The sequence below is a fragment of the Furipterus horrens genome, unplaced genomic scaffold, assembly GCF_987537825.1.
Source record: "Furipterus horrens unplaced genomic scaffold, mFurHor1.1.pri manual_scaffold_9, whole genome shotgun sequence".
In the NCBI taxonomy this organism is placed as follows: domain Eukaryota; kingdom Metazoa; phylum Chordata; class Mammalia; order Chiroptera; family Furipteridae; genus Furipterus; species Furipterus horrens.
In genome coordinates, this window is record NW_028327179.1 from 87,761,567 (window position 1) to 87,776,398 (window position 14,832).

A 14,832-nucleotide genomic window follows, 5' to 3' on the forward strand; every position below is an offset into this window, starting at 1 on the left:
CACTATTTTGGCCCCTCACTATGTGACTAAATATCAGTTTTATGAATGACATATATTTTATTTTTAACTAAAATGATATGTATGTATTGTGTCTATCTGTTGATACATGTATCCATAAAGCATTACCATAGTGAATAAGATGGCTTGGATTTATTGCTTTGAATGAAATAAGTGCATAGTTATACACTGGTATAAAGCAAAAATTCAGTTTTTTCCCCCCAAATCTTTATAGAACTTTTATTGTACCCTTTATTTAAGATGTTTCACATTACAAGGTTAAAAATAAACTGTTAATGAAACAGTAGGAGCTGCAAACGAAAAGTGGGAGAAAAAGACCTAATTTAATCTAGGAAGGCCTTTTCAAAAAGATCCGGTGCTGTGTCTTTAATGCCAGGAAATTTAAGCAAATTCTTGCTTGCTCATGTGTTCCATTGATTAATCATTCTTATCTTTCCAAAAGTATCTTACAATTATGATATCTATTATCCTTGTAAAAGAATGAAAAATGGCCTTGGTCTTTCAGTATTAAAGTACCATTTTCTGAAGTGATTACTTCTATCCTTAGCAAAAATAAAGACACCTAAAAAAATTACCTAACTTTTTTCTCTTAAAACTATTTTAAGTGTAGGTTGATTACATCTGTAATTATTCTTGCAATAAGTCTAGGATTTTCCTGAAATTCTTCCTCTTATTAATAGAGTGTATCTCCTAAGTGCATAAGTTCCAGTATTGCATTTCACCTGTCTTTTCCTGTCTTTTTGGCATTAATTCCAGCTTTATTATTTCTTTCTTAAACATTTTTGCCTCTTGCTGATCCTCAGGTCTATTTCCCATTTATTAGTACAGTCTTTAGGAAAAAATATCTGGCCATGTGACACCTGCTCAAACCCTATGTTTAGCTTCCATACATTTCAGTTATCTGTATTTTATTTCATTCAGACCTTTATAAAACTTCAGTGGCATAATAAGCATTTATTTTACTCGAAGTCGACAGACTGACTGGGTCATTCTTTTGGTTTCGGCTGGGCTCACTCATATATCAGGAGTCAGCTGGCTGTCAGCTAGAGCAGTATAGCTTCAGCTGGGACTACTCGGCTCTGTTCTGCAAAATTCCGCACCTTCCTGTTGGCTCGCTGGGATTTGTTCTCATGTCAGGGGCAGGGCGCAAGGGGGATGAAGTGGACATGAGCATACCACCATATTTGTTTTTGTCCCACTGGCCAAAAGAAGTCATGTGACCAAGTCCAGAGTCACTATATGGTGAGGGCAATATCAAAGGGAAGTCTACAGCAACAGTAATCAGAATGATTAAGCAATTTATCTACCTTAGTTCCTTTTCCTTAGAGTAAAAACAAATTTCTCACCATGATTTGCTTCCTATTCATCTTTCTGGCCTCATCTCCAGACTTTATGTACCAGCCATATCTATCGTTGCTGGAATTATTCAACTTTTCACCTGTGTCCTTTGTTTTTTCTTTGTTTGGAATTAACAGTGTCCTTCTCCCATGTACCCAGCTTCACCGAGTAAATGACTATTTATTTTTTAAAACTCAGTTCAAACATCACTTCCTCTGTGAAGTGTTCTTGACTTTTCCATGCAGAATCAGAAGCTTTTTTTTTTTTTTTTGGTTTGTTCATTTAACACTTCGAATTCCATGAATGGGTTACTATAATGATTGGTTTGCATTCCTATTTTCCTACCTAAACTCCGAATTCCTTAAGCCATAAATCATATGCTTACTCTTTAGTGAGTAAATAGGTCATATAAGTTAAATGAAAAGTTAATGCTGGAGTAAAACAGGAGACTGATAAATACAAAATTCAGGAGAATGGTTGTGTGGCAGGAAAGGGGAGTTGGCTTACACAGGACTCGAAGGTAATATTAATGCTCTACTTTGGAAGCAGGGCATGGATATTATTTTTATATCATTTATATATAAGTGATACTTAGAATACAATTAATTATTTAAAACTAATACTAGAAAATATAGAGATTGTTTTTTTTAATTAATTAATTTGTTTGTTTGTTTGTTTATTTGATTTTTTTTTAGAGAGAGGGTAAAGGAGAAAGAGGGAGAGAAACATCACTGTGTGGTTGCCTCTCACTCGCGCCCCCAACTGGGGACCTGACATGCAACCTAGCAATGTACCCTGACTGGGAATCGAACCAGTGACACTTGGCTCGCAGGCCGACACTCAATCCACTGAGCCACAGCAGCCAGGGTTTAGAGATTGTTTTGATGAGAACACTGTTTCTGTTATTTTGAAGTCAGTAGATAGAAGTGGGAACCTACTGTTGGAGTTCAGATTTGTAATAGTTTATTATTACTTTCTTCATATAGACACCAAAAAACCTTTGTTGATCTACCTATGAATTGAATGGTAATATATGGCTCTAGCAGGAATGCTCATTCCTTCCAAAATTAATCAGTTAATACTCCATTATCCAATTTTGCTTTCTGTACCAGTGAGTACAAGTTATTTTTTGATGATTCCCTGGGATATGTGTTTTAAAAGTATGATGTACAATTAAAAAGCAAAAGTTAATATAGTTCACTTAAATTAAATATGTTCCTAATAACACATTTAAGAGATTGAAAGAATGGGATGGTTCAGCTCATAAAGGGAACGATTATTTTAAGTTGATATGCAAGTAAGTTTTTATAGGTTCAAAACTGTATTTTTCTTAAGTTTTGCATTTCTTTAAATCTCTTAATGTCTGACTTAGTGGAAGACAACTAGATCCTCATATCTGTTGCTGCACTTAATCTCTTGCAATACATTGTTTTGTGTGAAATATATGAAAAAAATTGGACCTCACATAGATAATGTTTTTAGAAAGGAAAGTAGTGTTTTAATAGTCCTTTTATATCGTCGGCAGCCGTCCGTCTCGAGAGACGATGGTGTAGCTTCTTAAGAGTCTATCTGCACCGCCGAGAATGGTTGTGCAGTCCGACTCGGGAGTGACACGGTATCTGTTTCCTCCTGTGTTGAATCGACATCTTGCGATGACGCTGGAGTGTCCTCTCCAGTGAAGCTGAAGCTACAGAGCCTGGGCAGGGTGATATGGAGGGTCTGCTGTTGCCCATGCAGCAGACCCCTCCTCTCTTCGCAGCTGAAGGGTCCGAGGGAAAGACGGAGTCAATACAGCTTGGCTTCAGGTGCGCCGCAGGAGTTGCCGGTGTTGACTACAACGTCGAACCGCCTTAGGGACTCCGGCTCTGGATTTTCTGTCGGGGTTTACTCCCTTAGCCTTTCCCCTGAAGAGGTATGCCGCAAGGCAGCGGAGGTTTTTTGGAGTCAGAGTTTTCCTTCTCTGATGTGCCCTGACTGGAAGATCGAACCAGCGACACTTAGCTCGCAGGCCGACGCTCAATCCACTGAGCCAAACCAGCCAGGGACAAGTCCTTTTATATAATTACACAAATATACTGGGATCAATTTAATACAAATATCTAAGACCTCTAATCTGAAAATTCCAGGAGTGCTGAAATACACTAAAGAAGACTGAAATAAATGGAGATTAACTATGTTCATGGATTACAAGACAATATTATTGACATCAATTCTCCAAATTGACTTATAGTTCATCACATTCCCAATCATAATCCCAACAGCTTTAGAAATTGACAATATGATTCTAAACTTATATGCAAATGTAAAGGACCTAGAAGAATCAGAATAATATTTTTTAAAAAGAATAGAGAGGTCTTATATTACCTGACCTCAAGGAGTGTCATATTGGTATATGAAAAGACCAGAAGGAAATGGAGCAGAATAAAGTGACATATATGATCAGTTGATTTTTGACCAAGGTCAATGGGGAAGAAGATAGGAAACAACCAGACCTCTCAAACAGGCAGGAATATGAGATCAAAAAAGAACATGTGTAGTTATCTAAAAAGACTATCAAAATGCCATATCAGCTAACATTTTATGTTCTGTTGCATTAAAACTCATAGGTCTATCTTGCTCTTGGAATGGATCTTTTATCCATGTTTTTTTTTTTTTTTGACCCATGTGTTTGGTCATTTGAAAAATATTGATTCCCTGAATTATGCATATCCTCCAAATGTTGATATATTTTGTATACAGTATCGCAAAATAATACATTTATTAATATCACTATAAATCTCATCAGAAAAGTCTTTTAAGTATTGGAAAGGTGTCAAAATCACAGTGACGGGTAGGAGTCTCTTTCTATTCCTAGTTTTCTGTAAGTCTTTCCTAATGAATATGTGTTGAATTTTATCAAATGCTTTTTCTGTGTATATTGACACAATCATGATTTTTCTCTTTAATTCTGTTAAGGTGATGAATTAACTTGATTAATTTTCAAATGTAAAATCAACTTTGCATTCCTGAATAAGCCCTTTAGTTATAAAATATCATTTTTTATATCCTGCTGCATTCTAATTGATAATATTTTGTTAAAAATTAGTTTTGTGTCTTCGTGCATGAGGTATACTAGCTGCCTGTATTATTATTTCTCCTCCTCCTCCTTTGTAATATTGTTGTTACTTGGTTTCAGTGTTATGTTGTCCTTAGAAAATAAATTAGGAGTCGAATAGAATACACTCCTTTAAGTGTTTGATAAAATTTGTCAGTGTAAATATGTAGGACTAGGTCTCTGTTGGAAGATTTTGAATTATGACTTCAGTTTTTCAATAGATTTAAATGACTTCAGATTTTCTCTTTCACCTTGTGTCACTTTTGGTAAATTAAATTTTTTCAAGGAATATGTATTTGATCTACATTGTCAGATTTTACCTATGTTTTTTGTAATAGGCCTTATTTCTGTTCAACTTGCAGTAAGCCTATAATGATATATTCCTACTTTCATTTCCAGTATTGGCAATTTTTACTTTCTCTTCCTTTTTAAAAAATTAGTCTTACATAATGGTTTATAATTCTGTTAATCTTACAAAAAACCAACTTTGTTAATTTTCTCTGTTTCCTATTCTATTGGTTCTTTTTCTTTTAAACTTAGGTTATAATTGCTCGACATTTTAATAGCACTCATGCTAATTAAGATGGAACAAGAAGTTCTGTTACTCTCCAAATAAAATTTCAAATTTCACACTTTAGAAAATATGACATTAATTTATTATATATTATCCTATCTTTATTTTTGAGATTATTTAATTATGGAAGAAATTCTTTCTCAAGTAAAAATTTTCACCTTATCTACTGCAGATTTTTCTTGACAAAAATCTTTAAAAATAAGTTTTAAAATAGTAATTAGTATAACACTAAAATGCAGATTTAAATTAACTTAATATCTGGGTTAATAACACTAATGTCAAACTGTTCGTTATGTCTAAAACCTTTATTGCTTCGTTTAATCTAAATAATGCTAGATTACTCTTCTTTTATATCCTGCTCTAGAAACCTGTAATAGTTCTTTATTGCTTGTAAGATTATATCTAGTCTCCTCTGTCAGTCACTCACCACGCTTCCTATTTCTACCTTACACGTCAGCTCTGTTATTTCTGCAGCAGGAATTCTTTATCTCAGTCATAACTGTACACATTGTAATAAGTATATTTTTGTTTTTGTTTTTCTTCTGGAGAAAACATCTGGAATAGTGGGAGGAAACAGTTTTTGCCTTGGTTCCCCTGTGGCTTAAATGCTCTGTCTTACTTTCTAGTTTTGTGACTGGACAAATTACTTAGACTCTGTGAAATGGTGATAATATTTCTTTATAGAGTTGTTATATAGGTTAAATGAAATATATACATGGATATGTAGTAATAATATAGACAATTTAGGAGATAGTTAAGAAATACTAGTTTTGTTTCTTTTTCTCCCTTTTACCTAATTGAAGTAAAGTCCTGCCAATCGAAGGTGTTTTATTTTTTCCTTTATGAACTCTATTTTTGGTGTATACTACAATAACTTTTATCTTTTATTCAGTCCTGTGATAATACAAGTGATCTTAACTAATTTTTGTTAGTAATATACTGTTCTTCATATTGTTCCCTAGTTGGGGTATCTATTCAGTAAGAGTCAGTTGTATATAATATAAAGGGCAGGTGAAGAAATCAAAGGACTTGGATCCTTATTCTGCTTCTGTCACTAGCTTACTAGCTTTCAGAAGGATGCCTTCTGTCTTTTGTCTTACAGTTCCTCACCTGTAAAAGTAGGTCATTAAACTAGAGATTTTTATGAGGGTTCCTTCTAGTTATAGAATCCAGTGATTCTATATATTCTTGGAGTGCCCGTCTTGTGCTATATTCTGGTGAGAAATTCTGATGAGAAATATTTTAAAAGATTATATGTGTCTTTAAGTAGATTAACATATAATAGAGAATTAAATTCTGCACAAATGACTAAAATGCAATGGAGTATATATTAGAAGCCATATAATTGTCATGAACAGAGTGCCACAGGGTACAGAATAGTTCATCTCATCTTGCCTGGCAGATTTTAAGCATTTCTAAGGTAAGATTTGTATCTTCTGCTTATTTTGCTTTCCATTCAAGATTTAAGCTTAGTGTTTGGCCTTATATTAGTTGACTTGATATGAGTTTCTGAGCAAAGTTTATAATGAAAGTCAACAAAAAGGGGCATTTAATTTTATTTTGTTATTCTCTGATTTTTTTTTTCTCTTCACAGAATGGTCCTAGTGCCAGATCATGTCATAAAATGTGCATTGACATTCAACGAAGGCAAATCTACACGTTGGGCCGTTATTTGGATTCCTCTGTGAGGAACAGCAAATCTCTGAAAAGCGACTTTTATCGTTATGACATTGACACTAACACATGGATGTTACTCAGTGAGGATACTGCTGCTGATGGAGGGCCGAAATTGGTGTTTGATCATCAGGTTTGGTGCACAGATGAATATACGATAGAATTAATTAGTGCTTAGTAACTCTTGTTCTTAGAGTTTATTTCACATGTTATGCTGAGTTGTCTCAGTGATTTCCATTACAAATACCTATTACAGATAATAAGAATAACTTGTTTCAATAGCTATAAAGTTATTCTTTAAAATTTTTTTCTCTTATTTAGTGCAGGATAAAATACTGAGATCTCAGGACACAAATGTGATTTTATAAAAGCTTTAAAGAGTAGACAGCAATACATATTAGGGAAAAAAATTAATTTTATAATAACTGTAAATCATAACAGTAACAACTTTCCCTTTTGAAACTTCATTCTGCATTCCTGAAAGAAATTTAAAATTACTTTATAATGAGTTCAGGCATTTGGAATCTAGAGCTTTTTCTTCCAATTCAAGTGAAATAGTATGTTTACCTTTGTATATAATCACAAACATTATAAAACTGATTTAAATTCAGCACAAATAATAATCATAATGATGCTGTAGACAAGACTACACATAGTGATATTGTAAGTCATTTTAATATTAATATGCATGTAGGCCTCATCATCATCTCTATCAGTGTCATTACCATTGTTATCTGTATTTCAATACTGACTCCATAGCAGTTCATTATAGTTCAGTACCTCAAACAAAACTGTAACCACTCTGAATTCTTTAGGCAGTTTTCATTGGTTCAACCCATGTCCAAAGTTTTGTTTTGGAGTATGGTGAAGAAAAAGACTGAAAAAATCTGCAACACTGTAATGATGAACATAGCATTATCTAGTACTTGAGAAACGGGAGATGGTGCCAGAATTATGATAGAATCTATCTTAGGCCTATCTAACCTCCTATCTTACATATAGGTTAAACACAAGTCTTTTATTTATTGTTTCTTTACATATTTTTGTTAATTCTTTGCTTTAAAAATATTCTACTGCTATGTTTATATTAACAAGTAGTTGTTATAAGAGAATGGTAAGGAAAAGAGGAATGGATTATATGTCTATCAGGTAAGTGGTGGGTGGAAAATCAAAAACATTAGTCTCCAAAGTACTCCCCAGATTGAATTTGGAGCATCTGCTGGCTCTGCATAACTGAGCTCTGTAAAGCTTTGCACTTCCCTGCTGACATTCTCAGTGTTTTCATGTGAAAAATAAGAACTCCCCAAAAAGTTTGGCTGGTTCTGATCTTTTAAAAACGGAACATCAGCAGATAACATTGTGAGAGAAACAATTTATTTTCTTGCTTTCAACTGGTTACAGATTTCTTTTACAAAAAGATGCTTATGTCTTTATTTTAAGAAGTTGAAAAAACAATAGCTTAGGGGTAGTCTGACTACATATATATTGTCCTGTATATGGTCTTTGTTTCTCTTGACTTCGATAAAATAGAATGTTCCCTGGAAGCTAGGTTCTGTTAAATGCTTGGTTTTCAACTGATTAGATGTTATAGCAGAATACTAGGGGAGAAGAAACCAGGATTTCAGTGCTAATTCAGCGAACAACTAGCTCTGTGACCTCGTGTTATCTGTGCGAGCCTCCATTTTCTATTTTTCATGCAAATAAAGGTGTAAGTTGGAACTTCAAAAATTATTTGGGATTGTTCATGACTCTTTAAGATTTGACACTTAACGTTCAAATTGCAGAAGAATGTGAGAAAGCTAGAGGCATGAAGACATGTTTAAAAGTTACTTTGCCATTTTGAATTTAATGTAGTTTAAAAATTTAAATTTAAAGACTTGGATTTATTAAGATTATAGTGGCAGCTTAGTTCTGAAGCTTTCGATGTTGTTGCTTTGTGTGATTTTCAGGAACAGTGAGAACCAAACAAAAAAAGGTTTATTAAAAAAAACCCAAGTCATATATTCAGCAAAACCAGGAGCCAAAGAAAACCCACAACTCCCAATTTCTTGTAAGTTTAGCCAAAAACAGCTGAAATACCCATAATCTGTATTGAAGCTGCCAGCAATGTAATAGGGAAATTGGAATGCAGAGGAGCCTAGCAGAGGTACATCTTAGTGGGAAGTGTTAGGAGCAGAGCAGAAAGTTGAACCCAAGGGGTGTCAAAGAAATGACATGTAGAAAGTACCCAGAAAGGCCCACAGGTGGTAGATGTCAGAAAGCACCGTCTCGTAAAAGTACGGGAAACTCCGTGACAACTGGGGACAGTGGCTCCTTTTGCAATGCCCAGTGAAGAAACTAGGTGAGTTCAAGTCTTGTGATAGAAGCCTCCCAGCCCAGATGAGGGTTCGTAGAGTTAAAGAAGTAAAGAAGATGTGGCTTCCCAGGTGCACTATAGTTTGAAGATGTCATCTAATTCAATTGCAACAGAGGAGGGTTTCCTTGAGCAAAAACATCGCCCTTCCATGGGAACCTTCTGTTATCTGGTCCAAGGGAATTCAACTTTAAATAAGTTGAATTTAAATATGGAAATCTAAAAAGCAATAAACACCAAATCTTCAGAGAGGTACTCTAAAGGAAAAAGAACAGCAAAACTTTTCTTCACACAACAGCAGGTGAAAATTATGTTTCGGTATCCAAACATGAATTAAATAATTTAATGAAGCTTGAAACTCTGAAGAAAACTACAAGGCATAAATTCAAGAATGCACATGAGATGACCAAATAATAGGAGCGGATGAAATTGGACCTGATAAAACTCAGGAAATAAAAGGAAGGAAAACATAGTAGCACTTTCAGCAATGAAGACTGATCTACATGAAGCATAGTGAAGAATAGGTAAGGGGAATATAGCATGGAAAAAAGAAGAGCAGATAATAAATAAATAAAGATTTTTAAAAGGATTAGCCAGAAAATTATAGATAGAGAAGATAGGCAAAAGTGAGCCAACATGCCTATAATTGGAGACATTAAATATGAAAACCAAAACAATGGAACAACAAATATTTATAAATAAAATTCAGTACTTTCCTGAATCTTAAGAGTATTTCGTATTTCAAAAGGGTGTGCTGTATTCAGGGAAAATGGACCTAGGCATTCAACTGTTACGACTTATGTTGACATTGGATTTCAAATATAAAGAAGCCATTTGGAGGAGCAGCTAGACAATGATCAAGTCACCTAGAAGAGAAATGAGACTGATGCCATATGTCCACAGCTACATTCAATGCCAAGAAACAGAGGAGCAACATCTAGAAGGTATTCAGGAAAAGGCAGTGTGAGCCAAGGATTTTATATCTAGACAAACTGTCCTTCAAGTATAACCGTTTTTTTGAAGAAATTACTAGAAAAAGGAATAGCCAAGAAATGGCAGGAGAAACTTCAGCGAAAAGATTAGAGATCTCAGCTCATTGACATTCTCCATGGGTCAGTGTGGATCACTGGCAGGCTGAACAGGAGAATAATACATTAGTAATTGTGTTTAAAAACAAGGAAGAATGCCTTTGGAGAACTTAAAAAAAAACAAACAAACAGAATTTCCTTTAAGGTAGAAAGCAGACAAGATCAGATCCAACCAGAAGAAACTGAAGCCTGTAAGATAGCACCACATGAGTCTCAAAAGTTTATATAACTGGGGCAAACATTTTAGATGATCAGTGGGAGACTGAACAGCAGAGCATTCTTTAGTTTGACTGAGTAGCACTTAACTTTGATAATTGTCCGTAGGTCAAGTAGGCATTGGAGCTGAAAAGGTAGAGCAGGACTCCCAAGGGCACTGGAAAGCAGCTGTGGAACCCTTAATAGCATCACATCTCATTTCTTCCTGCCCAGGCCCTTTAGGCACCCTAGTGTATATACAACAGGCAGATGACTAGGGATTCTCAGATACGAAAGGACTAGAACCACCACCAAGAAATCCAAATATTTGAATGTAATTAATACCATCAGACAGGTGCTGAACTCAACAAATTAAGAATTAACAAAGAGCCCTGGCTGGTGTGGCTCAGTGGATTGAGCACCAGCCTGTGAACTGGAAGGTTGCTGGTTCGATTCCCAGTCACAGCACGTGCCTGGGTTGCAGGCCAGGTCCCCAGTTGGGGATGTGTGAGAGGCAACCAATTGATGTTTCTCTCACACATTGATGTTTCTCTCCCTCTCTTTCTCTCTCCCGTCCCTCTCTCTAAAAGTAAGTAAATAAAATCTTTTAAAAAAAAGAACAGAAAAACAATAGTATAAACTGAAGAAGGCTTTAAAATAAGTTTAAGTGATATTTTAAGAGTAATTCAGGTGGATATTGCATTCAATAAAAAGATGTATCTAGAAAAATGACAAATTCAAGATTTTTTAATATCTCAGCAAATTAATTGGAAAACAGAATGGTTACTAAATTAGTGAGCTGAAATTATGAGAGAAAAGAAACAGAAAAGGTCCTAAAGTTTCAGTGCCACCTAATAGGCATTCTAGAAGAAAATGCAGACCAAGAACCAAACAAAAATCCCCAAACAAACTCAAGATAAAAATGAAGAAAACTCTGAGAGCTGAAGGAAGACAATTTTCAGAACAAAGGAAACACCAGGTGCAGATCAAGATGAATGAAAAAGAATATCCCTGCCTTGATACTTCCATAATGAAATTTCAGAGCCAAGGATTAAGAGAAAATCCTAAAAGCCTCAGAGAGAAAACTGGTTACTTTTATAGGCAAAGAAATGAGAACAGGCACATCGAAATGAAATATCCCCAGAAGGAAAGAGAAGATTCCTTTGTATCCGTATGAAGACCTATAGGGGCTAGATAACCATAGAAAACCTGATAAAACAGAGATTGGCCAAAATTAGCATGACTGTGAATTTATGAAAATGTAAATTGGCTTCCATGATGTTGGTTCCTTGGGATTTTCAGCATGATCTCCAGGTGTTTGGAAGGATTGGAGCCTTAAGCACTTAGGACAGGGTGATGTGACCGGCTTCAGTGAAGCCCTAGACAACCATACATGCAGTAGATGAATGGGACCATACTGAGTTGTCTTCAAGACTATATGGATTGCTTTTAATGATAGGATTATTGAAGACTGAAGAGTAGGGACACTTTCTTTGGCGGGCCAGGGTCATGAAAACTTTATCTCAGTTTTGCAACCATATTCACCATGATTTCCCCCTTGAGGTATAGTAGATTTTCATCTTACTTTATGAAAATCTGCCAGAAACCTGGGGAGTAACAAGTGAGTGGATCTTTTTAGTGGTAGGTAAAGATTAGGAGATACTAGAATCTTTTCTTTGAATGTATTGGGGTGACATTGGTTAAAATTTTTCTTTTTAGTATTAAGGTAAAAACCAAGTTTTGCAATTTAAAAAGCTTTTTATTAAAAACAATACACAAATAAATAGCAGAAGTAATTGATGAGAGGAGAAAATTGAACATACAATGGCTAGTATTGGTGCTTTAGCAAAATAATGTTTTGTATACACAACTTTTTCTTTAAATGTAAATGCCACTAGTATTCAATGTCAGTTTCCAACTTGGATATACATGTTATTTGAAATAAATTTAATCCTTACTATCTTTTGACAAATGATTTTTCTTGGACATTTTTGTAAAAAACTAATCTTGAGATGAAAGACTGAAAGAATTTAAGGTTGGCTTTTGAACATGAGTTACATAACATACCTCAAAGACAATAAAAATTAAAATATCATGTTAAAAGAAGACAAGATTCATCACACCATAGATGTCAGTCTGGAGACTGATTGCTTTAAATGTCTTTTTGTTTGTTTTACTGTTTGTAACCTAATTTGAAGAGCTGTGTAAAATAAATGCAGAGAGATAAATTTAGCTGCGTCACTCTTTCACATATCTGCTCTCCTGTTTAATGGTAGCAAGATTAATAGGATGCTTGCCTAGAATAGAAAGTTTTTATAAGGAGGATTAAAAGAATGTGATCACTGTTTACCCGTAGAGTATGATCTGTATTTACTCTTAGGTTTGTAAGTCAGCACTTCATTATTATTGGTTGATTTGGTAAAAATTATGCAATTTCAAGAAAGCGTAAAACTCTTTAACCTAACATATTTTATTCTCAGTGGGAAAAATGGAAACATGAAAAGGTATTTAGAAATCCCTCTGCCAGGTGGTGAGCAGTATTGCAATAAGTGCATATGATAATCAGGGGTTGAACTTAGTGTTATTAAGACAAAGTTCAGTTTTGTTTTGTTTTTAAGAATCTAAAACTGCTTACATTGGTTTCACTTTAGCACATATGACAGGAACAGTCAAACTATTCAATCTGTTGTCTTGTTCTGATAGATGTGTATGGACTCAGAAAAACATATGATCTACACCTTTGGTGGTAGAATTTTGACGTGTAATGGCAGCGTAGACGACAGCAGAGCCAGCGAACCACAATTCAGTGGGTTGTTTGCTTTCAATTGTCAATGTCAAACCTGGAAACTTCTTCGAGAGGACTCCTGTAATGCTGGACCTGAGGATATCCAGTCTCGGATAGGACACTGCATGCTCTTCCACTCAGTAAGATATTCTATGCATTGTGTTATGTTATTTTGTCGTGTGTATCCCAGTTGGAAAAGAAGTGGTGAAATCTAATTCCTCAGTGAGAGATCAGAACTCCTCAGTAGAAATAAATGATTAGCATTAGCAATGGCAGACAAAAATAACACTCTTTAACTGTGATCTGTTAGCTAATTGAAAGTATTCCCCATCAATTTAGTAATTCCTAAATAGTTATTGCCTGAATACTAATCTAGGCATTTCTATGACTAACTTCACTGCTTATATAGATACTGCAGCCATTTCTATTTATTTCTCTTAGTAACTAGAAGATCAGTTTTCTTATCTGTCCCAATTTTCCCCTCTGCTATTCTTCATTAAATGCAAATAAGTACGAATTGACTTTATAGAATGAAATTAAACTTTATGAGCAAAACCAACATACAGACATTGCATTAACCTTTTCAGATGTTATAGTGAAAACTTGGACTTCTTTGTATGAACATAACTTTAAAAATATATTATGGAATATTTTAAACATATACCAAAGGAGGAAGAAGAGTGTGATAAGTTCCTGTTACTCATCAGTTTCAGCAGTTAGCAGTATTCCACTGTTTATTTTTCATATACCTACCCCACTTATATTTCATTTTTTTTAAGTTCTTTTGAATTTTAAGTTTATTCTTAAATATTATTGTGCTGGGGTATTTTAAAGCAAATCCCAGACACTGTATTTTTACTATAACATGTCACAAACAGCTAAGGACTTTTAAAAATCATAATTGCAATACCATTATAATATCCAACTAAAATAAAAGCAGTTTAATATCATTTAATATATAGAATTTTTCTGAAATACTGAAAAGTGCCTTTTCATAGTTGGTTTATTTAAGTTGGGATTCAAAAATGTCTGTATTACATTTGGTGGTGTGTTTCTTATATTTCTTTTAATTCATAACAGTACTCACCCCTATTTGTTAACGACTGAATCATGTGTGCCTTAGAATTTCCTGTGTTCTTGATTTGGCCGATTTTATCCTCATAATGTCATATAATGTGATCTCTTATCCATATTTCCTGTCAGCTGGTAGTTAAAACCGGAGTCTAAAGGTTCTAAAGGCAAAATAATTTTTAAAATTAAAAAAGAAAACTTTCAATTACAGTTGATGTACATTATATTAGTTTCAGGTACACAACTCAGTGATTAGACATTTATATATCTTGATCACCCTGATAAATCTAGTACTTGATTTTAGATTCACTCTCCCAGGGGATGCAAAAGAAGAGGTGCAAGAATACTTCATAGGTGGTCTGATTGAAAAATATCAAGAGGCACTTAATATGTAGTCATACTTTTGGTGATGTTAAAATTGTTCTGTGAATTCAGTTGTTACCAGTCTTATGACTAATTATAAAGTTTCCTCTCAACTTTTTACCTAATGGATCTAGCAGCCATTGGTAGTCATTGCCTAGATTTCATTATGATTTGTCAAATGGTGATTTTCCTAATTGTGTCATTTCTTCTGCATTTACAGACTGTTATTGTATTATAAAAAAACTTACTCTCATTAACTATATAGCTACCCTGATATGT

The 14,832-nt window shown here is 34.4% G+C and overlaps 1 protein-coding gene across 1 annotated transcript in view; it reads left to right on the top strand.

Moving 5' to 3' along the window:
• Window positions 1-14,832, top strand: part of MKLN1 (muskelin 1) — a 158,115-nt gene that overhangs the window by 96,387 nt on the left and 46,896 nt on the right. The window contains exons 10-11 of the mRNA XM_090287526.1: window positions 6,619-6,831; window positions 13,038-13,259. Coding sequence (XP_090143652.1) covers window positions 6,619-6,831; window positions 13,038-13,259 — 435 coding nt within the window. The remainder of the gene's footprint in view (window positions 1-6,618; window positions 6,832-13,037; window positions 13,260-14,832) is intronic.